The sequence below is a fragment of the Artibeus jamaicensis genome, unplaced genomic scaffold (assembly GCF_021234435.1).
Source record: "Artibeus jamaicensis isolate MK-2021 breed Jamaican fruit bat unplaced genomic scaffold, CSHL_Jam_final scaffold_369, whole genome shotgun sequence".
NCBI lineage: Eukaryota > Metazoa > Chordata > Mammalia > Chiroptera > Phyllostomidae > Artibeus > Artibeus jamaicensis.
This window is the reverse complement of record NW_026522042.1, coordinates 11,357,163-11,384,062: the sequence shown is the minus strand read 5'-3', so window position 1 is coordinate 11,384,062 and position 26,900 is coordinate 11,357,163. Positions and strand designations below refer to the sequence as shown.

The window sequence follows — 26,900 nt, the reverse complement described above, 5'->3', positions numbered from 1 at the left end:
TTTGGACCTTGTAGGTTAGTTTCAAGAATTAATGAATAAATCAGATACTTCATCTATACAGGGTTAACTAGTAGAATTAGGGAGTCCAGTGATCAAATTTTGAACGACTTGCTTCAATCAGTCTAGGGACTCAGGGTCTCAGCTGGCATCTCATTTAGAAAAGCATTGCCCGTATGGGAAGCCAGTGTTTGCTTCCACAGTTCTTAGATGTTAGGGTCTCATTTCATGTACGCTGGGGCTCTTACTAGAATCCCCTGCCCCTCTAGCACCCAGAACCCCTGGAGCGTCTCAGATCTCCCCAGAAGGTTTCTCTGTCCTCGGTTCTCTCTAGTCCTTGTCACCCCCCGGCTCCAGCATCATCGTCTGCGCAGCCCCCTAGGGAGTGCAGAGATTGTTCTTTTTTAGCTGCTTTTCTCAAGAGAATCCATCCACATGTGTTACTTTTGTTCCTTCTCTGCAGAGAGAAAGAAGCTTAAGCAGGTAATCCCCAAATGCTGCTTCTGGAGCAGAGGCTAAGGGAGGCTGTGAGCCTCCCATTTCACTGCTTTATCCAGTGAGATGCTGACACTTGCAGGTGATACCTGCTGCCTGTGTGACAGATGGTTAAGGGCAGGGGTCTGAAGTCACGTCTGGGCATGGACCCCCCACTGCATTGTTAGGACGAATTTATCTAAATCTTACATGGAAATAAGAGAAGTGGAGGCATCAGTTTAGTTTTAAGTCAGACCACCCAGACAGAGAACAGAAAGAAGAAAAAAAGATGCTGTCCTTGATCTTGAAGGTGAAGAGTATGTTTCTTCAGGCACACAGGCTCACCTTGTGAATCCAATAAGAAGGGTTTGCCAGTACTCTACGCCTAAAAGTTTCTCAAGAGAAAATGCCTTTCCCTCCATCCTGAGCCTTTCTGGCAGCTGTAGCATTTGAATGCATAGGGGGAATTCTTGTACCCTCAGCAATAATTCCCAGAGAGCTATTATATGCCTTTTATATGCCTTTCTCTGTATTTACTCCCTTACTCTTTAATTGGTCTGATTCCCTATGTTTAAACTTTCTTGTAATTGCCCCGTATTTCTCACTCCAGTGAGAAACTCTAGCTGGAGGCAGTGAATTGGTGTGGCATTACACAGGGCTAAATAAGAATTCCTGTGGTGGGAGAATTTGTGGTTGAGGGATTGAAGGTTTTGTAAGGAAAACAGGGTCATGTAGCTGAAGTAAGGAGTGAGCCTGTGAAAGGTTTCCAAGTACTTCTGTTTACTAAAACTAACCAAAGATACCTGAGACATTCTTAATGTCATTTTCTACTTAAATTAGACACGATGGCTCAATACTATTCATTTCTATTTACTGTTCCTTAGTTTGCTTTTTAGTCTCTTCCACTATATTTTTAAAGAGATGCTTATAAAAAAGTGAGTGATACACATACTGAGGCTTTTTTTTTCTTTTTTGTCTCCTTAAGTGTCCAGCCCACAGGCTGCATGCGGCCCAGGATGGCTGTGAATGCGGCCCAACACAAAATCATAAAGTTACTTAAAACCTTTTTTTGCTCATCAGTTTTCGTTAGTGTTTGTGTATGTAATGTATGGCCCACGAAAGCACTTCTTCCATTGCGGCCCAGAGATGAGAAAAGGTTGGACACCCCTGGTTGAAAAACCTTCTGGTTGTTTGGTTGGGAATGGTCCTTCATCCTTGATCTCACCTTACAGAGCTCGCTCCCCCCCACCTAGGACACCTCGTGTCTTCTCAGAGCCTGGTCCAGTTTCCTTCCTCACCGAGTCTCCCTGTTGATGCAGCCCCAAGCACACTTCCTCTTCTGCCACCTGCTACATCCCTTCTCATCCCACCCACAGTTTCTTCTTTTCCATCCTGTCCACTGCAGAATGACTTACCATTTGGCTGACCTGGATATCCCAGAACCACACTTCTCGTGGGTGTCACAAAGTCCTTACACACTCAGATTTCACATACCAGGCATGGGGCAGGATTGCCGCATTCTCAGGTGATAAACGTACCCGTCGGGGCATGGTGGCCTTTCTTCATACTGCTGTTTCTGTGCTCCAGAGAGTAGTTTACGAACAACGATTTGTTCCTTTTGCTTTTCTTTTAGGCCTGTTGTGACCTCCATGTCTTATTGTCCCCTCAGGAACACCAGGCACGTTTATTCTATATGGATAGCACTTCTAGTTTCTACCTCACCTTTCCTGTTACATTAGCTAACATGTATTGTATATCTTTGGTGTCTAAGACACTTTGTTGAATGCCCTCATTCAACATGTAGAATAAATGCCCCCAGAGGTGTGCCGGGAGGACCAGACAAGCAGGTTTGGCAGAGAGGGTCTTCGGACGAGCCGAAAAATTTGAGTTCCTAACTGCTAGGGAAGTGCCAAAGGTTCTGGAGCAGGGGGTGATGTAGTCTGAGCTGGGCTTTCGGAAGATGCCTTGGACTTCGGTATCTAGACTGGGCTAGAAGGAAGGAAAATCGGAGACAAGGTGACAGTTGTTATGAGACAAGTTTGCTGTGGAAGTCACTACTGGCAGTGCGAAAACAGAAAAGGTGCTTCCAGCTCGAGGTCACTGATGTGTCCGTGGATCTGCAGTGGGACTTTGTTGAAATTCCAGACCAAACATTCCCTCTCGGAGACTTTGTACTGTGTGTCCCAACCTGGAGCAAATACAGATCAGAGAGATGAGATCTCTGAGCACACAGATCTGGACGAAGAAGAAAGGATCGTTACCAAAAAGTATTTACTTTGCATAAACGCGCTCCCCTTTTTTATGAGCCAGAATTTCACTGCTGACAGAGTTCTGTGTCAGCAAAACACCTAAGAGAACCAGCCCGTGTGGGAGAGGTGGGAGGGCCGCAGGTGTGTGCCCAACCACGTGACCCTGTCTGGGACTCACCGTCTCGGTGAAGTCACTCATAGGTCCCATCACATGTAAAGGGCATATGGACTGTTAGCCGTTATTAAGAAGTCGCCGACCTCGCCGACATCTTTGGGGATGAGGAGCCTAGGATCCAGTCTGTATCCTTGAATTGCACCTAACCTTTGGTGATTTCCAGTCGATGCCACAGTAAAACACTTCACTTCTACCATCGCCAGCTTGCTAGCTTGTCCTCACAACACAGCAACACCTTCCAGCACAAGTCAAGAATGGGGAAAGGAAGCAAATACGGTTGCATTTCAAATAAACTCTGGAGTTCTTTGGCTGTTAGAAATTGAGCAAAATTGAGAAATTGAGCAAAATTGAGCCTCATTTCCTAAGGCCATGTTGCCCCAGGTGTGGCCCATGCTTTGTTGTTATATTTTCTTAAATCATCTATTGCCATTTAAGTTTTCAGTTTGTATTGTATAGCGTATGATACATATGTCAAAATTGGGTCACGTGACTCTACTGGAACGGTTTCCGTAGATATTACTACTCTGAAAGTCTCTCTCTTCCTTTCCAGTGAACTTGGAGAAATTCCCACACTAAAAACACTGCAAGTATTTGGAATTGTGCCAGACAACACCCTTCAGCTGTTAAAAGAAGCCCTTCCCCATCTCCAGATTAATGGCTCCCATTTTACCACCATTGCCAGGCCTACTGTGGGCACCAAAAGCCACCCGGAGATATGGGGCATCCGATGCCGACTGACGCTGCAAAAGCCCAGTTGTCTATGAAGCTCACGTTGCAAGATGGTGTCTCCTTTTGTCTTTGGATCAGGGAAAATAGGTAGAAGCCTGATTGCTGAAGCACACAGCTCTTTTTATTCTTTGTTTTCCCTTCACCTTCCTTCTACAAGTATATTAGAGAAGCATTTGAGAGAGAAAACTAAGCGGTTTTTGTTTTGTTTTGTTTTTAACGACTATAAAAGCCTCCATCACTGCCTTGCTCCTAAGGGTCTAGTCGTGGGCCTTAGGAACATTTCAGAACGAGCCTGCAATTTCAAGATCCTTCAAGAGCCAGATCTGAGTCATCTCTTCCAAGTGCCCTTCTTATCAAGTCTGTTTTGAAACAAGCTTAAAAATCACCAGAAAGCAAGTCATTTTCTTGATCTCTATGGTACCTCAACTTCCCTCTATTTAATTCTTCAGTGTTGCTTTATAAGACATAGGCTGGAAAAAGGATAAGCTATTCATACTGGGAGATGAACAGAAAGAATCATAGGATAGTCTATTTGAGGCAATCATTCTGGGGATAGAAAAAAGAGAAATACACATTTCAACCTTTGGATTTTTGCCATTAGGTTCAAGAAAACAAATAATCCAAACAAATAATTCATCCTAAAACCTAAATTTTAAAAACCACCCACGGGAGATACGGAATTTGAAGGGCCAGGAGGCCATTTTCTGTGACGGGGTGAGCTGACGTGTGCTCTGATGCACATTAATGAAGTGCCCTCTGACATGCTGTGCTCCCAGAATACCGAAGTAACTGGAGATGTGATTGTACTCTTCTTACTGTATAACCGCATGACGTTAGCGTGAGTTCTTTAGCTTTTAAAATGCCTGGATTTGTTTTATAAGGTGGTGGTCGCCAGTCCGTTTGCAGTGTTGGAGGGAACGCCGAACTGAAGTTGCCTGCCATTTGCCTTTATCGCTGAGGTTCTTGAAGTTATTTTTCTATTACTCTGGAAGCAAGTCTTTTTAAATTGTCTTTTTCCTTTCTTATTTCTTTAGCGTTTCCCACAATCGCTGTTTTACACTACCCACTTTGTCAGGTTACCGGACCTAATGTTCCCTGAGCAGAACCGCCTGCCCCTCAGGCAGGGACTCGCCCACCAGATGCAGGTGTGTGTCCCGTGGTCTCAGAGCAGTAAGCACAGCTTGCACCTGCGGGAAAGTGAAGACTCAGGTGTTGAACCTTTTGATAGCATCAGTGCTTTTTTAATGACCCATAGAAGCAAATGGATTAAATTCTACTTACCAAAAAAATTTTTTTCTTATTTAAATTGATCTCCCCACATGTTCAAAATGGAACAGAAGAGCCAAAACCCATCATTTCTATTAACATCGGATTTTTAAATCAGATTTTTCAAATGTTAGAAACAGTGGCATCTGCCTAAACCTAAGGAGGAACATTTTAAAGTAGTTATCCCAGAAATGATTATGTTTCGATTCTGTAGTAGTTCAAAGGTGCTAAATACTACTTGAGATTATTGTTTACAGATCAGTGACCAGGGCTGGGGACAGGATCCGGTTGGATTCCGGTTCCGGGTGTCCTCGAACACATACTTCCAAACTCAAGTCCAGCCAAAAGCTATTTTGCAAACATTTCGGAGTAATCTGTATTTTTGTATGTGATTTCTACTTTTATAAACTTGTTTTAAAATAAAACACATTTTTAGAAAAATGAGTGCTTCTGCTAAGCTGTATTTCTTTATTCTCTCTCTTTCCCCAAGCACTGTGGTTAAGGTCGGAGGGCGTTTGTGGGGGTGCCGAGTGCCCCAGCCCTGTGAGCAAGGCAGGTCCTGCAAAGGGGGCCCCAGTGCGGTCCTCTTTGCCTCACCTGCATCACGCGCTTCTTGTCAAATTGAAATGATAGTTTGTAATACTTCCTTCCAAGGTGCTAAATACAGGCTTATTTAAAGTGCTTTAAAAACAGAATTTATAAAACTTGGGAAATTTTAATGAATTTATAAAACTTTGGAAATTTAAATGATTGATGAGATTAGTGAAGTGCTATCCAGAAGTCAGCTGCTAGCACTTTTTAAGTCACAGACTGGACCTGAACAGCTTCTACGTGTATTTTATTCCCAGTAGGAAACTGAATTGTTCACCCTGCACCCAGAAGTCTTCCAGGACTTCAGTTCCTTTTGAGCTAACCCCTTCAAATAGTAGAAGGATGACTCTTGAATTTTACCAAGTTGTTTTGTTGTTGTTGTTCTGTCACTACTGTGCTTCCTTTTCTGTTAATTATGAAAACACTAAACAAATGCAAAAAGCAGAGAATATGGTGAACCTCAGCATCCATGTTCAACCATGGTTAAGTCGGGGTGAACCTCTTTCTCCCTCATCCCGTGAATCCCTTCCTCAAGCACCCCAGACACCGATTATTTTTAAACAAAACCCAGATATGACTTCCTAAGTATTTAGGTACATACCTTCAAAAATAAAGATTCTCCTGGGTTAATTCTGAAACATTAAATACCAAGTCGTTCCAGGTGTTTTCTTACACAGGTTTGTTTTGAGCAGGTTGCAGTCATGGTCCACATACCGCATTGATTGACTCTTGTTAGGTGAAGGTTTCATTGGCCAGCATTATATTAGTTTCAGCTGCACAGCATAATGATTCAGTACTTTCAAGTACTGCAAAATGATCGCGGTGAGTCCAGTTAACATTGTCACTACTTACAGAATTTTTTGATGAGAACTTTTAAAATCTGCTTTAGCAACTTTCAAGTATGCAGTCCAGTGTTATCAACCATAGTAGCCCTATTGTACATGACATCCCAACTGGAAGTTTGTAGCTTTCGACTCACTTTATCCATTTCATCCACCCACCCACCCCCAAGCCTCCGTCAGCCACCCATCTGTTGCCTGCTATGTAAGTGGTGTGATGACATGTTTGGCTTTTGACTATTTCACTAGCATAATGCCCTCAAGGTCCATCCATGTTGTTGCAATGGTAAGATTTTTTAATGGCAGAACAGTATTCCCGTGTGTATGTGTGTGTGTGTACACAACAGAAACACTGATTGGAAAAGATACGCACACTGTGTTCATTGTAGCATCATTTACAGTAGCCAAGATATGGCAACAACTTATGGTAAATGTCCATTGATGGATAGATGGATAAACCAAAGGTTGAATATATTAGAATCTTCTACCCATCAGATAGAAAATATCCTTTTAATCAGGGTATTTTTGCTATGAACTGTATGAGTTCTTCACATATTGTGCAGTTTAACCCCTATCACAGGTGATTGTAATATAGTTTAAAATCAGGGAGCATGACTTCTGGCCAAGATGGAGGCATAGGTGGAAACACTGTGCCTCCTCCCACAACCAAGTTTGAAGACAACGAAGTTTTAGTAAGAAAACCACAACCAAAACAGAAAATTGAACTGTACGGAAGTCCGACAACAACGAACCATTCATCCAGACCGGTAAGAGGGGAGGAGTCAGCGGCTGGTGGAGTGGGGTTGCCCAGGAAAAAGTGGCTGGACCGACCCAGGAGCGCAGGCAGTGGTTGGCAGATCCCAGGGGCAGGGTGGCAACAGGCAGACCCAGTGAGGGCACAGGGTGGCTGGCTGACCAGGGTCACACATTCGTGCACAGATAAACCAGGCAAAGGAGTGAGCAGTGAGACAGGCCGCACAGGCTAGGGCCCCAGTGACAGGAATTAAAGCCTAAAAGCTTCAGTTGGAAGGACTTTCAGGGTCGAGGTGCTGGGAGAAGCTCCCAAGCTCACAGAGAGTTCATTGGAGAGCCCCACAAGGGTGCAGGGTACACAGTCCCACACACCCAGGAGCCGGCACCAGGGGGACCCAGCTTGCTTGTGGGAAGCAGCAGAGGGGACAGAAATCCCACAGAGAGCGGAACAAATGCCATTGCCCCCCTCTGACCCCACCCCCACATACAACGTCACAACTCAGCGACTGGGTCACCGAGCCGTGGTGAACACTTAAGGCTCCACCCCTTATACATAACAGGCGCGAACAGACCAAAACATTATAACGGAAGAAGAACAGCTCAAAACCCCAGAGCCAATACTTCTAAGCGACCGAGAAATAGCCAACCTATCAGATGCACAGTTCAAAACACTGGTGATCAGGATGCTCACAGAACTGGTTGATTTTAGTCATAAATTAGAGGAACAAATGAAAGCTAAACTAATTGAAATGAAGAGAAATGCACAGGAAACCAATAGTGACGGAAAGGAAACTGGGACTCAAATCAATGGAGTGGACCAGAAGGAAGAAACAACCAAACAGAAAAGAATGAAGAAAAAATTCAAAAACAGGAGAGGCTTAGGAACCTACAAGACATCTTTAAACATTCCAACATCCGAATTATAGGGGTACCAGAAAGGGAAGAGGAAGAGCAACAAGTGGAAAACTTATTTGAACAAATAATAAAGAACTTCCCCAATCTGGCAAAGGAAATAGACTTCCAGGAAATTCAGGAAGCTCAGAGAGTCCCTAAGAAGTTGGACCCAAGAAGGAACACACCAAGGCACATCATCGTTATATTAGCCAAAATTAAAATGAAGGAGAGAATCCTAGAAGCAGCAAGAGGTAAGGGGACAGTCACCTACAAAGGAGTCCCCATCAGACTGTCAGCTGATTTCTCAAAAGAGACCTTACAGGCAAGAAGGGGCTGGAAAGAAGTATTCCAAGTCATGAAATCCAAAGACCTACATCCAAGATTACTCTATTCAGCAAAGCTTTCATTTAGAATGGAAGGGCAGATAAGATAAGGTCAAGTTCAAGGAGTTCATCATCACCAAGCCCTTATTATATGAAATGTTAAACAGACTTATCTAAGAAAAAGACTAAAAATATGAACAGTGAACGGACAGCAAACTCAGTTATTAACAACCACACCTAAAACAAAAGCAAACTAAGAGGACAGCTAGATCAGGAGTGGAACCATAAAAATGGAGATCACATGGAGGGTTAGCAATGGGAGGGGGAGGAGAAGAAAGAGGGAGAGGGTACAGAGAATAAGTATCATAGATGGTGGGGAGAAAATAGACAGGAGGGAGGGCAAGAATAGTATGGGAAATATAGAATCTAAAGAATTTGTGACATGTGGACATGAACTAAAGGGGAGAATGGTGGGGGAGGGGTGTACAGGGTGGAGGGGAATGAAGGGGGGGAATGGGAAAACTGTAATGGCATAATCAATAAAATATATTTTTTAAAAAATCAGGGACCATGATGCCTCCAGCTCTGTTCTTTCTCAAGATTGCTTTGGCCATTCAGGGTCTTTTGTGGTTCCATAGAGATTATAGAATTGACTATTCCATTTTTGTGAAAAAATGCCATTGATGTTTTGATAGGATTGCACTGAACCTATAGATTGCTTTGGGTAGTATGGACATTAACAATTCCTCCAGTCCATGAACACAAAAGATCTATTTGTCTTCTTTAATTTTGTTCGTCAATGTCTTACATAGTTTCCAGTGCATAGGACTTTTACCCCCTATTATTTTTAGGTATTTTATTCTTCTTTTATACACTTTTAAAAACAAATGGGATTGCTTTTAATTTCTGATAGCTCAGAAATGCAAGATTTCTATGTACTGATTTTGTGTCCTGCAACTTTACTAAACTCATTTATTCTAAGTTTTTTTTAGTGAGGTCTTTGGGTCTTTCTCAATGTCATCTGCAAATAGTGAGTTTTACTTCCTTTCCAATTTAAATGCCTTTTCTTTTTCTTGCCTAATTGCTCTAAGTAGGACTGATTGATATTCTCCACTCTTAATCTTTGGGTTCCCCTCCCTTTCTTTTTTTCTTGCAATTTATTAATTAAAGAAACTAGGTTCTTTGTTCTGTGTTCTAGGTCCTGGATTTTGCTGATGTAATCCCTGAAGTGACACTTAACCGGTTCATCTGTCCCCTATTTCCATAAATTGGTTAATTAGGTCTAGTAGCATCAGGTCTAGTCTACATGAAGGGTGACTTTGCACCCCAGGAGACATTTGGTAATATCCGAAGACATTTTTTGGTTGTCAAAAGTGGAGAGGTGTTACTGACACCTAGTAGGTAGGGGCTAAGGATGCTGCTGGTAACCGTCCTAGAATAACCAGGAAAGTTTCCCACAAAGAAGTATCTGATCCAAAATGTCAACAGTGCAGCTTTGACAAACCCCCATCTACAAGGCTTATGTCATCAAGCTTGTTTGTTTTTTAAGGAAGAGATCCTTGATGGGTAGTAGTACATGTGTCCATCAGGAGACAGATTGTGTGTCTCCGGCCCCCGATTCCTCCCTCTGCTGTACCCCAGCCACAGGTTGCAGGGGTATGAAGGACACTCTGGCCAAGTGCAGCATTTTCATTTCTGCATAAAAGTGACAGCACCTTCTATACTGGTGAACCCAGTCACAGTCCCACATTTACTGAAGAGCCACAGTGTGGAGGATGCTGTGTTCAAACAATCGCACGGGGGAACATACAGAGCACTTAAGGACATGGACCAGTTTTGGGCACGTGGGAACTAGAACCCCTTTCCACTGGGTACCCTAATCCTGAACAAGCAGAAGGCAACTCCCTCTTTTATTACCACTGCTCTCCCATTATTTGATTTATGGGGACCAGAATTATAAATGCATACAGGGCATCAAAAATATTAAGTGAAAATTATCTAAAGAGTCTCTAGAGCTACAAGCTAAGCACTTCATCCTCTGAACAGGTAACAAACCACGGTTCTGTGTCAGAGATTAGCAGTGAGTGCGGTCAACAGGGAAAGAGTGATGCCCAGCAGTAGGGAAGCAAAACTGTGGAAACCTGACGTTTTGGGAAAACCAGGTTTTCAAGTAATGACTCTATAGGAGTTAATAAATGACAACAAAGAAGAGACAGTAACAGTTTAACTTTATTCACATGTTGATGCCATTAAAGGTTACTTCATAAAAACACGTTTGCTATTCCAACATCCTTTGCCTCTCAGCATCGGCTGACAAATCCTCACCACATAGCAGAAATATTAGAAGTTATACTGCAAATGGAACACATTAAGCATTTTTAAATCTTTAAAATATGGCTTATGAACAATTTTACACAGAAGTTACCTATTAATATGTTACATATTAACAGATCTACAATACCACATGGACAATCTGATTTCCTTGATATTAAAAATGAAGTTGGCATTTTTGTCAAGAAGGCATCTTATACCTACTAAGGTAGTTCTATGGTGTGGAATTTTACATTATAAAGTAGACCTTAAGTATATTATTTTTAAACCAAACTGGAAACTAGAACCAGCTCTGGGAAAATGCTCAGTTTTACTGTGCGCATCACGCGAACTCTTTGCTAGTGAGTGTCTACACAGACGCACTGAACTAAAGGAAAACATTCTTGTTCTGGACATACCCTAGCTTACTCCTGTGTAGTAACGTTTCACAGAAAACTGGACAGGAACATGTTACGTGCTGGCAGCACCGAGAGCACCCGAGCTGATGACACATCCTAGTGTCTACAGAATGCACTTCTGCACTCACTCGGCTCAAGTGCCGTCAGGACAGAGTCTGTTTTACTCATCAGTGTACATCTGGCAATCGATACAGTGCATGGCACAGAATGGATACTTAATAAATATTTCAATGATTGAGTAAAAGTTTTTAATAGCAAATGAAGAAACACAACTTTAAATAAATGGCAAGACTACCAAAGGTCTCGTGATGGGGCAATAGGTGCCTTTTGTGAAAATCCTAGGATTTAAGTAGATCGAGAATTAGACAAGAATGATGTCTTCTAAAAATAAACTCACTCTCGTGGGCAGCCAGAGAAAAGCCATAACATTTATCTTCTAAAGCTAATGTGTGAAATTGGAATATGGGCTAGTTGAAGATGACCATGATATTAAAAGTAGACGAAAATACTTCCTAAAGGTCTGACCAAACTCCTAGTGGAATATGTCTCATCAGTCCATCCCCTGTCTTTGGATCCATGTTAGATTTCTGAGTAAAAACCATCTGTCACTAAACAGCTACTGGACAATAATACATTTGTGAAAGCATCCCGGTTCTGTCCAGCTGTATGTACTTCAATGAACTCAGCACTGTCAAAATTAACCTGCAAGTCAAATAAAACCATAAATTTCAGAAATGATTGAACTTCTTAAATCAATAGTCATACCAGTATCAGTGTGTTCTGAAATTAGAAAATTCATAGCACGTATAAAAACACATTTACCTACTTCAATTAGGTCAATGTCAGGATTTATCAAAATTCTCCATCAAATTTTTTTAAATCTTGATTTTTAGGTGCTATAAAAAATATACACTAGTCAAATAAGCTGTGTTTGTTCTGACCAATTCCACAAAGTTAGGAGGAAAGGGAAGGAAAGGTTGTGTAGTTAAATTACAAATCCTAAACATTTAATCCTTTATTTGAACTTATCTCTCTAAATCTACAAAGATATCAGCACTCTTGGATACCATAACAAGTAATACAGAAATTTCACTGGTATCGATCCTAAACGTGTAGTCCATCCATTTTCTTGCCCAGTGAATGTCTCTCCCATCAGAATCCAAGAGAAGAATACAAATCTCAGTTTCGTAGTCGCCTTTGGGCCCAGGGCCAACCAGTCCCGACAGTAACCACAAAGGCAGCTTTATGACCGGTCGTCTGTTTCTGCAGTTAAAGTCTTTTTCTGATAATCAAATATCCTTCACTGTTCTAGAAGCACAGTTCGAAGCTCATCTTCTTTATTGATCATCATCGAAGCAATTGCTCCATCATTAAACTCAAAAGAAGTTCCTCCATCCACAACCATACAGGCATCCCAACAGCGAGAACGAACACAAACCCTGAGCAGAAAAAACAGCTCATAAAATGCAATTTTTTAACCTGAAATAACAATTTCTTTAAAACCCCTAGTTTCTACCTAAAGTGTCAGATGTGGAAGGGAAAAGAGGTGAATCCTACTTTTTAAAAGGTTTTCTGCTACCCAATTTAGGTTTTACAGAAATGTTTATCCTTTTATTCCACAGGCATGTGAAAGAAGGTGCTTTCTAGTCAGTTTCTTTTAAAATGGCAACTCCACCTTATTGTAGTCTAAATGCATTACAAAAACTCCACATCACCCTATTAAGGAACTGTGCCCCTTCTACTTATTTAAATTTTAGCTTCTCTAAAATGGCACCTGAGGGTTGAAAGAAAACATCCTTAGCCAGGTCAGCATGACACCTCAGTAGTCCCACAGGTTCCACCTCTCCCACCAGACTTAATGTCAGTGAAACGGAATCCGTTTAAAACCAAGTGTGCTTTGCAGTCACGAGGGATGCAGACAGTCCCTGTCAGGCCTGGGAAGCTTACTTTGAGGTGAAACAACGCTGCCGGCTGCTGGAGAAAACTCTGTTTGCTATTGGTTCTCGAATACTGAAAAGTATTTTTGGTTCTTCTGGACTATAGAGCAATGATTCATTATATTCATTTGTTACTGTGAGGAAAGGAAAACAAATATTAGCACATTTAATAACAGCCCTTGAAAAGTGAAAAGTGGATGCTGTCCCCAACTCAACGGCAGTCTGTTCCAAAGGTCCGTTTGGCATCAAGTACCTTGGCACTCATTTCCATTTAAACAACAAAAAAACGTATAAATCAGGATTGGGTCCTGAGATTAATCCACAGAAGCCTACATCACTCAGAATATAGAAGGAATAGGTGTATTTTGGAAAAAAAAGAAAAACTTCTAAGCTAATAATTAAACAAAAACAGAGGAATTAGTTTATGGCACTCGGGAATGGAATCTGAGTTGCCACAGCCTCCTGCCAAGTGCTTTTCCAAAAAGCCACGTGGAAGAGTTCGTGGTATAACTGTAACTTAGCAGTCTTGTGTAACAGGTGATCTCAAGCAGTGACAGGCAACGCGCTTTCCCTATGAAAAGGCCGTGATTCGAGGCAGTTTTCGCAATCACTGGCACCTGCTGTCTCCAACCCAGAGTCACATGAGACTTGGCAGGCCAGGCACACACTGGTTCAAGGGTCATTAACATGAAAGTCCAGTTGTCAAGTTTTTATTGCTTAAATATATTTAAAGTGATATTAAAAGCATGTTTGAGTCAAAAAAAATACTTTGCTTTGCTCATCAGACAAGAACATGTCACAATAACATCCTAAAATCCATACAGAACTTAAATGAAACCATTAGCAATTCTGATCGTTGGCCACTGACCTTTCTCTACCAGTTCTCTGTTCAGTGGAAGACTTAAATTGCCTTGTCGTTTTGCTATTGAAAAAAGGGGGGAAATATCTTGATTAAAATGTTTCATATCATACAGTAGCTGGTATCACAAAACATATACACTATATAGTATTTTATAATTATAATTGTAATAGCTATTTTGGTACTCACCAATATTTAAAACATCTTCCACAGCCTGAGTTGCAACCCTGTTAATATTGAATGACCTAGAAACAAACACCACATAAATTCTTTCTTGTTTTAATCCTAAAAAATTACTAAAAATGAAAAAGAAATAATCTAATTATTACACAAAGAACTCAGAAACTAACAAGAAAAACAACCAAAGACAATAGCCACCTCACCCAGTTTTAAAAAGTAGGCCAAGTATGTGGACAGTTCACAGGCCTCGATGAAAAAAGGTTCAGTCTTACACTTTAAAGCAATACAAACTACAATGAGCTTTTTCTCAGATGTGCAAGGATTATAAACGGATAAATAGTTTATGCTGACACAGGTGTGGGAAAAGAAGTGTTCTCATACATTGATGGGATTATAAAGTTGCAACGAGTAATTCTGAATTCTGCACTATTAAGATTTAAAGTGTACATATTCAGAAAACAGGGTTTCTGGACTCAGAAATCCTGTTTTCTGAGCGTGTCCACATGATTCGCCTCCTCACACAACCACATGAAAATTACAACTAAGCTATAAAACAACCGTTACTCAGAACCATCAGAAATCAAGTTGAATAGAAGTCTAACAACTATAAAAGAAACCACATCCATGCAGACTGGTAGAAGGGGCAGAGGCACAGAACAGGCGGGTCCCACCTCCATGTGTGGTGGATAAGAATTCAGGAGGGATGACTCGGGAGTGAGGAGTCCCAGACCCACACCGGGCCCCCCAGCCCAGGGTTCCAGTGCCAGGAACGTAAGTCCCCATAACTTCTGCCTGCAAAAACCAGCAAGGACTGAGGAGGTGGGAGAAACTTGTGGAGTCCCAAGCAGGGCACCCCGTAAAAAGCCCACACGCAGACTCACTCAGAGGCCCTCCTCCTGAGGTCCAGCACCAGGGCGGCACTCAGTGGCACATGGGGAGCAACTCCAGCTCCTGCCTGGCAGCAGGGCAGGAGCTGGAGGACAGCTTTCCCCCAAACAGAAACACAGGCAGAGGCCACTGTCCCTTTTCGGAGCCCTCTCCCCACAGAGCCGGCGAGCAGTTGCTATATGAGACCCATCACCACAGCTAACACTGTCTGCCCCACCCTAAAGATCCCAAGACTCCAACTCACCCAAATTTACAGGCCCACCCAAGCTGTTGACAGTCATTTTTCCATATAAATGGACGGTCTTGGGTCATGCTCCACAACTCCCCCAATCCTCTCAAACAAGCAACAGCCAGCCTCGGTGAGCCCTCAGCCCCTATACCCCTTGTTAAGTGGCCCCAGGGCAGGCACTAGGAACAACAAGCCTAGATTCACAGCTTGGCTTCCCATGGGAATCTCCAAGCCTACACGTAGCAGCCTTACAGCTCAGGCAGGGTGGCTGTGGGCAGAACAGAGGCGGAGGCTGAACTTGGCCTGCACCACCTAGGAAATCCCAAAGCCTGTGCACCCAGTGGACAGCTACAAACCACACCAGAGCACCACCACCCTACCCCTGCACAGCTTGACTTTTACAGAGGGCAGAGCTTGGTGGTCAGTGGTCACAGCAGGTCCTTGCGGCTGACAGGCCTGGGTAAATCCCTCCCACTGACCTGCCATGGCAACCAAGGCTCAACTACAAGAAGAGCGTGTACTCAGCCCACACAAAGGATGCACCTCGAGTACCCAGCTTGGGTGATAGGGGAGGCTGTGCCACTGGACCTTACAGGACACCTACTACATTAGGCCACACTACCAAGACATGGAGTCAAAGCAGCTCTATCTAATCCATAGAAACAAACAGAGAGGCTGCCAAAACAAGGAGACAAAGAAACATAGCCCAAATGATAGAACAGAGAACAGATCAAAACTCTAGAAAAAGAGCTAAATGAAATGGAGATAAGCAATCTATCCGATGCAGAATTCAAAACCTAGTTATAAGGATGCTCAAGGAACTTATTGAGCACCTCAATAGCATAAAAAAGATCTAGGCAGAAACAAAGGATACATTAATTAAAATAAAGTACCATTTACAGGGAAACAACAGTACATTGAATAAGGCTGAGAATCGAATCAATGATTTGAAACATAAGGAAGCAAAAATCAACCAATCAGAACAAGAAGAAAAAAGAATCCAAAGAAATAAAGACAGTGTAAGCAGCCTGTGGGACAACTTTAAGGATTCCAACATTCACATCATAGGGGTACCAAAAGAAGAAGAGAAAAGAGCAAGAAATTGGAAATCTATTTGAAAAAATAATGAAAGAGAACTTCCCTAATTTGGTGAAGAAAACAGACATGCAAATCCAAGGAGCACAGGGAGCCTCAAACCAGATGGATGCAAAGAGGCCCACTCCAAAACACATTATAATAAAACTGCCAAAAGTTTAAGACAGAGAATCTTAAAAGCAGCAAGTTACTTACAGTAGAATTCCCATAAGGCTGTCAGCTGATTTCTCAAAAGAAACTTTGCAAGCTAGAAGGGATTGGCAAGAAATATTCAAAGTCATGAAAAGCAGGGACCTGCAGCCAAGACTGCTCTATCAGCAAAGCTATCATTTAGAGCTGAAGGGCAGATAAAGAGCTTCCTACGTAAGAAAAAACTACTAAAGGAGTTCATTACCACCAAACCATTATTATATGAAATTTTAAAGGGACTTATTTAAGAAAAAGGAGATCAAAATTATAAACAATAAAATGGCAATAAATCCTTATATATCATCAACTGAATATGAAAAACTAAGCAAACAAAAAGAACAGAGACAGAATCATGGATACAAAGAGCATTGAGATGGGAGGGGTATGGAGGAATGGCTGACAAGGTAAGGGGAGAAAGAAGTACAAATAGGTAGTTACATAACAGCAATGGGGATGTGAGGTACAGTATAGGAAATGGAGTAGCCAAAGACTTACAAGCATGACCCATGGACATGAACAATGGTGTGGGGACTGCCTAAGGAGTGGGGAGGAATGGGCAGAGGTGGAGTAAAGGGAGGAAAGTCAGGACAACTGTAAGAGCATAATCAATAAAATATCATTTCAAAAATGAACATATTCTTCAATCTAGTAATTTATCCTAAAATATACTTGCATATATAATACACAAAGACATATATAAGGATATTTACTGAAGTATTGTTTATAATAGCAAAACTCAAATATATGTAGCAACGGGAAGCTGGTTGAATAAATTATGGCAACTCAGCAGAGTACTACATATTTATTAAAGAAAATAAAATAGAACTAACTGCATGTGCTGATATACAGAGACAACCAAGATCTTAGGTTAAAAAACCAAAGGTATTATATGGTGTATATGTTACTTCCTTGTTTTATTTATACGAAAAAACAACAATTATACATATATATAGTGATTGTGTCTGGAAATTAGTACCAGAGATATGAGATTAAAGAGAGACTAGCTTTTCACTGTATAACCTTTTGTACTATTTAACATATTTTAACAAGTGTATTTCTTTAAATCATAAAATAGCTTTCTTAAAGGTGACAAATACTTTACCAGTATAATGCCTTACTTAACCACCTAAAAAATATGTTAACACAAACATGAATAACTTTTAAAAGCTGCTCCATCCCAGGGTCTATGAAGATGCTTAAGGAAAAGTGGGTTTTTTTCATCTTCTTGGAAACAGAACTATTTATTCTGCCTCACACCCCTCTCACGTGGCATCAGCAGACAGTGCTAATGAAAAGGAGCAACCTGCTGAGTCCCACAGCTCTACCCTCATTCAGTGACTTTTGCCTTTTTCTAAGGGGGGGTGGGGTGAGTAATAAATACTCCATATATCTTTACAACCCTACATTATTCACATTCAGAGAAATGTGAAAATACTGTGAACGTTCTCTTCAGAAAAAATGCAGATTTTTTACATTAAGAATTTGGAGTTACTCACAAATCAAATCTCTCCGCTACAAAAATCTGAAATCTGGCCCTTCTTACTCTGTCGTTCACCATTCTGCCCCCTAATTTCACATTCTGATTACACCAAGCTCATTCTGGCCTGCGCACTTTGCTCTTACTATTTGGTAAGAAAGCCAAATAGTTTAAGTGTCCTGAGTTTCTTATTGTTTAGTATAAAGTTTTCGATGTCACACACTATGAGACAAAAAGCATTAGGTCGCTACCTGGCTCATGGCAAGAATGCAACACAAAATGACAATGTCAAACGCGAGGGAAATGTGTAAGTCATGTTCTAATTCCTGTGAATACCTACCTTATTGGAAGATACTGTTTTAAAATTCTATTTTAAAAGTCACATAAGTATGAAGTATGTTCACTACAATTAAAATATATAAAGGGCCAAAGATTTTAGGAATGATTAATGTGGTCAGGATTTAACTGAAGAAAACACAAAGGGCTGAGGAGACTTGCTGTAATATTCCTACATTTCTTTTATTAGGAATATCACATCCCTATTATTAGGGATACCACAAACCAACCCAAACCAAGTCCTCTGAATTGTAATTAAATTAAGACTAATGTCCTGTGGTCGGAACTTGGGTCTCAGCCACTTCACATCAAGGACGGACTGTATGACTAAGGGGGTGTGACAGCTGGCACAGGACTTTTTTCCCATAACCTTCACCATTCTAGGAGTTCCCATGTGAAATCAGATGTACCTTGTGCTAAAGACAACCAAACTGAAAGACAAACTGAGTCCACACCTTCACCAGCTAGTAAAACCTTGTTCACTTAAGAACACCTCCTCACCCTTCTTTAAGTCTGCCAGGATAGAATGCATGGAGGAGGTCGCGGGTGGGGGCTGGGATGGGAGCAAAGGGCAGAAAACTGTACTTGAACAACAATTAAAATTGAAAAGAAAAAGGATGTATGGAGGAGGAGGACTGGGGACAGTCTTGAGAACAGAAATGGAAACGGACACATCTATGACCTCCCGGTACATGTAGCAAGTCATGGTCCACAATGGCAGGGGACTGAGGTGATGCCACGGTGGTTCAGAGACAGCTGCTCTCCAGCACAACCCCTAACCCTGCGTCCTGTGGAGGAAGTTTTGGAAACGCACAATGGGAGACACGAACGGCACTCCTCAGCCTGCTCCCACAGCTCCCGCCGTGACCTGCCTGCCTCCCCGCCTCCTGTGACTTGACGTGAATGAGCACAGCAACCTCAGGAGCTACGCTTAAAAGACGGCAGAGCTGCAGGATGGAAGGAGTCTGGCTCCCCAACTCACTACTTGGAGGACAGCCACCTGCCCCTTAGGAACGCCCACTCAGACTTTACAAAAGCAAGTAATAAACTTCTGCTGTGTTAAGCCACTGAGAGTGGGGGGGGTCACAACTAGCTTACCCTAAGTTATTATACATTTCCACATTTCATATTCAAAGCAAGGGCTGAGAAGGTCACATAGCAAAATGAACTTTTACCTACCTGCATCAAGAATGAACAGAAGAACAGTAAAGGAAACAGGCTATCCTATTCTTTTTTCCCAGTGATTTCTCAGGGGTATGCAGTTTAGTTAGAGCTAGAATTTAAATTCTGCCTTCACCACTTATTAGCCACATGACTTTGGGCAGTCAGTTAACTTCTGAGACTCTTTACTGATCTAGTCTCCTAGTTGCAGAGTATTTGAGAATTTAAATAATATACTTAGCTCAGGACAAAGAAAATGCTCAGAAATGGTGGAGTGAGGAAATAAAATTATTAACATATAGAAATGTACAGCTTTCCCTTAGCCCTTAGGATTCTTTTCTCTCCCTCCATTTTCTGAAGAGAAAAAGGACCAAAGATGAATGCAAAGTGCAATCAGAAGTGGGAGGGCGAGGGTGGAACATGGTGGAAGTAATCAGCTAGATGTGCAGGGCTGAGTAAGTGAAGACACTGAGTAACCAAGGTGGCAGGGACAGAGTACAGTTAGTGACAGAAAGTTCTATACCAGGGCACAGGAAACAACAGGAGACTTTAGTAAGCAACACGGAAAAGACCAAAATTCTAATCTAAGCCACACTTCTCCAAAGGCACCATCAACAGAGAACTCAACTATCAGGTGTACAGTAGTGGGGCTTTGTAGGGGGCGGGGGGACACTTTACAACTTAATGGCTCTTATTCTTCATGCTCATCTCACTGCTGACAGGCTGAAAATGAAAACTATCAAAATCATACACAGACACAAAGCAGAAGTCAAAGCCCCCAGCCTTTTGTGTACATGAGCATATTTCTCCGAGACTGGTTGAGTTCACCTTGACAGTTCTTCAGTACAACCTGTGACTCATCTTTCAACTGTGTGACCTCCGTTTAAAGCTGGCAATGAAAAGGCATTGGTTGTATAGTCAAGCACACCTATGCCTGTGTCCAGATTAGGACACTTGTGTGATTTCAGCCTAATTATTTGTCCTTAGCCTCAATTTCTTCCTCTACAAAACAGGGATACTGCCACTTTCTTGCAGAATTTCTGTAAGGATTACAGTCCATGTATAAAAAGTACCTAGCACAGTATACTCAAAGTAGCAGGAGGTAAATAACTGATAGTTTGCATTATTATTACAAAATATAACAGACCCACAGAAGCTCAGAGGCTCAAGTAATCTTACCTACCCCTCTGTTTCCCTTGTCCCACAGAAAAGAAAACTTGTACGAGGTGACAAAGCCAGTCAGCGTTTAGCCAGGCCTCTTAACCCCGAGGCCAGTTCTTTTCAATGATGCCACTCTGCCCATTTTCAAAGGATGAGAATACCAGGAGACGAAGAGGGGAAGGGTGTGGAAAACCGTTTCTAATTCTCAGTCTAGCTTCCAACAAGTAACACCTCATGCTGAGCAGAAAGAACAATGTTGTGATAAATTAAAGCTGCTAATTTTAATGTTTTCAATTTATAAGATGGTTATAAAAAACCTTTTATAGTATATATGATTAAATTTATCATTTCAAATAATTATTAGAAAACTCATGTTAGAAATGTAGTTCTCCTCACTGGCCCTCAGAAAAATAAGATATTAACCAATCTTTTTAAAGGACACTTCTCATTTTTTTCCCAAAGATTCACTTAGTTGGCTAAGGCTAGGACTGTTTCTCAAAGATGTTAAGTTACTAAATACTTACGAATGAAGCGGTATGTCTGAAAACTACTTCAAAAGCATATGGATGAAAAGAACTATAGGGAACACAGAATACAAGACTGGACGTGCACTGGTAACTACCGAATCTGGCTAATGAGTATGCAGGCCTCTTGTATATATTTAAAAATGTGCACAATAAAAAGTTTTAAAAAGCAATGCTAAAAATGGGAAATAAAATCCCATTTCAAACTTAAGATCACAATTTGATAAGTACTATTTGTGAATACGTAGTCATTTATTCAAAAAAAATATCTGCATGAATATGGCATTACACTATGCACACAAAAAACTAAGCAGGAAAAAAAGACAACCACTAGTCACTATCCTAAATGCCTCAAGTTGCTCAAACTTGGACATTAGCTTATTAGATACCTAGTAATACTATACATGCCATGGGAAAAGCGCCGGAATTAATTATGCTTATGAAAGGAACCGGGTCTTATTAAAGTTCTCTTACAGAGAATGACATCTGAAGACTGGACTCTTCAGCCAGTGGACAGAAAGTGGAGTGTGTCCAAGTACTCAATGCAGAAAGAAGATGCATTGAGCAAAAACAAAAAGCCCAGAGAGAACATGACTTGTGCTGAGAATTGCAAGTAGCCTGCAGTGTGCCCGGAGTGCTGACTGGTGGGCTGGGACGGAGCGGGAACAGGCTGGAAAGTACCTCAGGTCCTAGTCAAAGGACCTAAGTCATCTGAACAGAGTTAGGAGCCAGTGAAAGTCTTAAAGCACAGAAGGGTGGAATCATATTTTATCTACCTTGTAGAAATATTAGTCTGTTCTGGTATGGATGACAGACCACAGAACAAAAAATATTCACTAAAAAGACAGGGGCCTGGGCCAAAGAAAAAGCAGGAGGAATTGAAAGAGGGGGCAAGGACTACAGAAATGCCACTCACTGGATTTAGAGCCTGGTGCTTGGAGAGGGGAGAACAGGGAGACTCTAAATGTACCAGCAAGGTTTGAAAGAAAAACGTTTTTTCTCTAGAGCATGAACTCGACATAAACAGTGAAACTATTAAGCAATTCAAGGAACACAGGCAGAAAAGCCGAAGACAATACATTCAGTTTTTTAAAAAGATGTTATTTATTTATTTTTAGGAAGAGGGAGGGAGGGAGGGAGGGAGGGAGGGAGGGAGGGAGGGAGGGAGGGAGGGAGGGAGGGAGGGAATCATAAATGTGTGGTTGCCTCTCGCACGCCCCCTACTAGGGACCTGGTCTGCAACCCAGGCATGTGCCCCTACACTGGGAATCAAACCAGCAGCCCTTTGGTTTGCAGGCCGGCACTCAATCCACTGAGCCACACCAGCCAGGGCATACATTTTTAAATGCACTAAATTTGAAAAGCTATGACTATTTTATCTACTAGGTAATTTGAGAATATGTTTTGAATCCAGGAGAGAAGACTGCTACAGACAGAAAGAAGCCTGGGAGGCATCCCCACATATGCTAGGAAGCGATACCCAAAAAGAGGTTACAGGGTGAACTCTGGTTAGACCTTTAACAACGGACAAACCTGTAGCAGGTGGTTCTGTATTGTACATTGTTTTCATTTATTATTATTTAAAATACCCTTCATTTTGAAAATATGTAGTACCAAAAAACATTGCTCATTTTCTTTTTTCTGTTTACAAATAGAGTGAGGTAGGCTAAATCATGACCAAACGAGGACAACAGCTAGGCTGCAGCTTCAGTCTAAGACGTCAAGGCAAGGCTTCCGGACCCAACGCATGAGTACAGCAGAAACTCAGCCAACCACCACACCCCGGGTCCCTCCAGTGCACCAGAGGCCTTACACAGGCCGGTATTCAGTAACGAGGAAGTAACGTTTCTTAAAATGTTTCACAGAGGTTGATAAGCAACACCCCAAGTTACTCACCAGGCCTTTGATCCTGTTCCAGTACACAAATTGAGCCCTGAACTCTTCTGTTTTTCCCATGGACCATCATCAACTGAAATCTCATAGTAGGAAGCCCTATGAATTGAGAATAGAAAACTGGATTTGCTGAACGTAAGACTCACAGTAAACGAGACAAACACAGTCATTTTCAGAACTGATGAAATCTAAGTAGGCCAGCCTGACTTAGACATACCTTAGTAGGCACACATATCATGATGCTAATTCTAATATTAAGTGGAAAAGTTACCAAAAATTCTGCATGTCTGCATCCCTCTCTCATCTATATGTTCCTTTCTATCAATACTTTAACATTTCAAACAGGGGCTTCTTCTAAATTTTTACCTAGCATTGCCGCGGCTGCATTTAAGGCCTCTTAACATATACAGAGCCTTATTACAGAATTCAAAAAGAAAACACCATTCTTCAATGAGTTTCTCAGTAGCCAGTCCTTGATATATTTAAGTCTACATATGATCCTTTAAGTTACGAAGAGTTTCTGCTAAATTTTCAATGAGTTACATACCATTGTGTCTTTTGAAGTGGTAGTAAGCTAACAAGTTCTGAAGAAAAATCTCAACCAGTACTGAACTAGTGGGCAAAACTACAGATAAAACTAAAACTGTAATTTCCTTAAGGATTTATATTTCTTAGAGTATTTCATAAAATGAAATCAAATGGGTTTTCTAACACCAACAAAAATGATACTACTCTTTCAATGCATGAAAGAATAGATGATTTATAACTATTCAAAGAACTTTTAAAACATGTAAGAGACAATTTTGTAAGTAAGTTTTATCTTAAAATAATGGTGTCGCTAATCAATACTGGGTTATTTTTCTCTAGCAAATAAAAAGGGTAAAATAAACCCTTAATAAAATACAGCTTTTCAAAACAATGAATTGAGACATACTTGCAAACACTAACACTTAATGGACAATTTAACTCTTATTCTAACCCTTTCAATTTCTTCTCCAAGCTCTGACTCTGTGAAGGTTTTACACGATACAACTCCTTTTCATTTTTCCTCTGAACTCAGCATTCTACATAAAAGCAAAAAAATAGCAGGCTTAATATTCACACTGTATCTATTTCATAGCTTTATTATATCTTCTTAGAAAATTAGGACTTTTAGTCACATTAGGAGCCTGTTAAATGAGTGGAATGGCTGCTACTGTGCCAGAATCACAAAAACACAGAGATTAGCAGTTAGTGGTGATAGAGCAGCAGAGGTGGAGAGGAGAAGTGACCGTCAGGTGAGAGATGCTGAGCCCGAAACAGTGAGCAAATTTAGTGTCATTGTCTCATGCAGGTTAATCAAGATTAGTCAGCTCAGAATTTTTGTTTCAGGGGAATTATTTTTTAAGGCAGCAATAAAACTCACAGTCCCTTTAGAGTGGGTATACTTCTTCTTAAACTGTCCACTGCCACAGCCCAAGAATAAGACATTCTAGGTTAGAACAAATAGGAGAAAGGGGGAAAAAATTGGGCTTTTAAAATGTTCTTAAATCTAAGAACATTATAAATGAGGCAGGAATGATATTGCTGCATTTTCTATTTCCCAAGCAAAGCACCTAAGTTTTCAGGGTCTAGTGAAACCTAACACAGGACCTGGAACCAGGAATACTAGCTTCATCTGACAGTTCTGGTGCTAATTCTATGACCTTGGCCAAGTTATCTGAACTCTCCAGATCTCACCCTCGACTTTTTCGCCGGCAGATACAACTACCCTTCTCTGGGCTGCTTTGAGCACGGCCGTGACCACGCACTCCGCACAGAGCCCGGCGCGGAGCAGGCATCTAGCACTGCTCCCCATGTCCTTTCTGCCTACGGGTCTGTGTCGCAGGATCTTTTTAAGTAAAAGTTCTGGCATCTTCAACAGTGAAACCTCTTCCCATAGCACCAAAGACCACCCACCCACTGCTGTCCTTCCTTAGTGAAGATGTGAGGTGAGGCATCCAAGGACACAAGAAGCAGCAGCATCAGGTATCACTCAGGAGATGGACCGAATATCCATGCCACAGAGAATAAAAGCATTCAATCTAAAAACTCCTACTGGGACTTCACTGAATGCCCGAAGTGTATCAATTTATCCCAGTTTTCCTCCTTTTATACGTTATTTAATTTTTTGGTAAGTACACATTATAAAGCAATGGTAGCAGAAGCTCTCAGAAGTTACAACCTTTAAAATATACAAACAAAATAATATAAGCCATCGAATGGCTCTCCTAGAGTAAAAGCACAAACTCATAACACATTTCTACCTTTGTCACCTATTTATTTAGATGACAATACCTATTTGTTTTAATAGACTTTCTCCAATCTCATTTAAAGTTGTTACTCTCTTCTGTCTTATGTCTTTAGCAATAAAATCTAGATTATATTACTAGTTACATTTTCTTCCTTCTCTCTTCTATCACATAAATGTATCCATTATTCATTTCTATACTGCTTCAGACTTGAGATACAGCAAAAGAAAAAACTTTATTACAACATGTCTTACTAATATATTTATACTTTATTAAGTTCTTTAAAGAATATATTTATTTCTTTGAAGAATAATTTTATTTTTAATAATTTTTTAAGTTATACATATTAGCACTACCCTCCAAAAAATAAAAGATGAATGTCCACAACATTCATCTTATTCATCTTTTTATTCCTAGTGGCTCCCATATTACACACGGCAGTGCATAATATATTTTTATTGAATAAGTTTAAAATTACATTAATCAAAATAATCACAATCATTCAAAAAAAAAAGTTCAAGTCATCCCGTTGAACCAGGCTTTTTTCTTTTCAGTACTACCTAAGTCAAGTCATTGGCTAAAATATGGACATCTTCTGAAATGAAGACCGATGTTTCTCACCATCATTAAACTTTTTATGAAAAGGTATGACTTAAACAGAATTTTAGAGTGTGTGGAACTGTCCCCAGTAAGCTAGGAAATCAACTACAAGGCCTTCAGGTCGCTGGGAGCAGGAACTGGGACCGACTCGCCTCCGATCTCCAACCTGCAATGCACCTACGCTCACAAAAAAGGAGCGGGCGAGTCGCAAAGCACCACTGGCGGTTACCTTTACATTATAGCCGCTGCTGGGTAACTGGTACCAGACACAAAAAAAGCTTTGCAAAAAAAGTTCTGCTGGCAATTGAACCCTAAGTTATAGTCAATTCCCACAAAACAGATTTCATCCATAATAAAACACATGCTATAAATTTATATATTTTTTAAATTTTAATTTTAATTGTTCAAATAATTTTCTGCCTTTTACCCCCATACCAGCCCTCCCCACCTCCCTCCCATTTCCACCCCCCCTGTTATTGTCCATGTGTCCTTTGTATATTTATATTCTTAATGAAAAACTTTATTAACCTTAATGTTTTACTACTGGTTGCAAATCTTAAACTGTCAATACACTTGCCTTATTATGTCACACTAAGAAGGACGCACTCATCACTTAGGTGTGTTATTGTCAAAAAGTTTAGTCTGAATCTGATCATGCAGAGAAAAAGGATCACACAAATCTAAAATAAGGGATGCATTTTTCAGCAAATGGGCTTAGGCCCTTGAAAACAGTATTATCACAAATGACAAAACGAGGCAGCAGCTAAGGACCTTTCTGAATTCTAAAGGGCCATAACGGCCAAGTACAATGCATGATCCCTAACTGGATCCTGGATCAAAACGAGCAAAGAAATCAGCTTTAAAGGACCATCAAGTCAATCGGGCAAGTTCTAATGTGAATGTGAGAGCTGTGTGACAACTACAAGTGTACGCACCACGTGACATAGAGCATATCACTCCCTTTGACAGGGATGCGATCAACGGAAATGCACCTGAGCGACAGGTTACAAGTCCTGGGGACCACGGCAGTGAAGACACCTGGACAGCTCCGTTTAGCCTGGGTTCTCACACACTCTTGGGGT

At 41.1% G+C, this 26,900-nt stretch overlaps 2 protein-coding genes across 7 annotated transcripts in view; one reads left to right on the top strand and one right to left on the bottom strand.

The window, feature by feature from the left end:
* SKP2 (S-phase kinase associated protein 2) overlaps nt 1-5,334 on the top strand; it is a 30,504-nt gene extending 25,170 nt beyond the window's left edge. For 2 of the 3 annotated variants that reach the window (XM_037129047.2, XM_037129048.2), the window contains one exon: nt 3,446-5,334. In XM_037129047.2, coding sequence (XP_036984942.1) covers nt 3,446-3,659 — 214 coding nt within the window. In that variant the 3' untranslated portion in view covers nt 3,660-5,334. The remainder of the gene's footprint in view (nt 1-3,445) is intronic. The other variant, XM_053657404.1, reaches the window with a different exon arrangement.
* A 5,167-nt stretch (nt 5,335-10,501) lies between these two features.
* Nucleotides 10,502-26,900, bottom strand: part of NADK2 (NAD kinase 2, mitochondrial) — a 42,488-nt gene continuing 26,089 nt past the window's right edge. Inside the window, exons 8-13 of one of the 4 annotated variants that reach the window (XM_037129043.2) lie at nt 24,354-24,419; nt 22,952-23,047; nt 14,005-14,111; nt 13,825-13,878; nt 12,967-13,090; nt 10,502-12,458 (exon numbers count right to left, since the gene is read on the bottom strand). In XM_037129043.2, coding sequence (XP_036984938.2) covers nt 12,320-12,458; nt 12,967-13,090; nt 13,825-13,878; nt 14,005-14,111; nt 22,952-23,047; nt 24,354-24,419 — 586 coding nt within the window. In that variant the 3' untranslated portion in view covers nt 10,502-12,319. The remainder of the gene's footprint in view (nt 12,459-12,966; nt 13,091-13,824; nt 13,879-14,004; nt 14,112-22,951; nt 23,048-24,353; nt 24,420-26,900) is intronic. The other 3 variants (XM_037129044.2, XM_037129045.2, XM_037129046.2) reach the window with 3 other exon arrangements.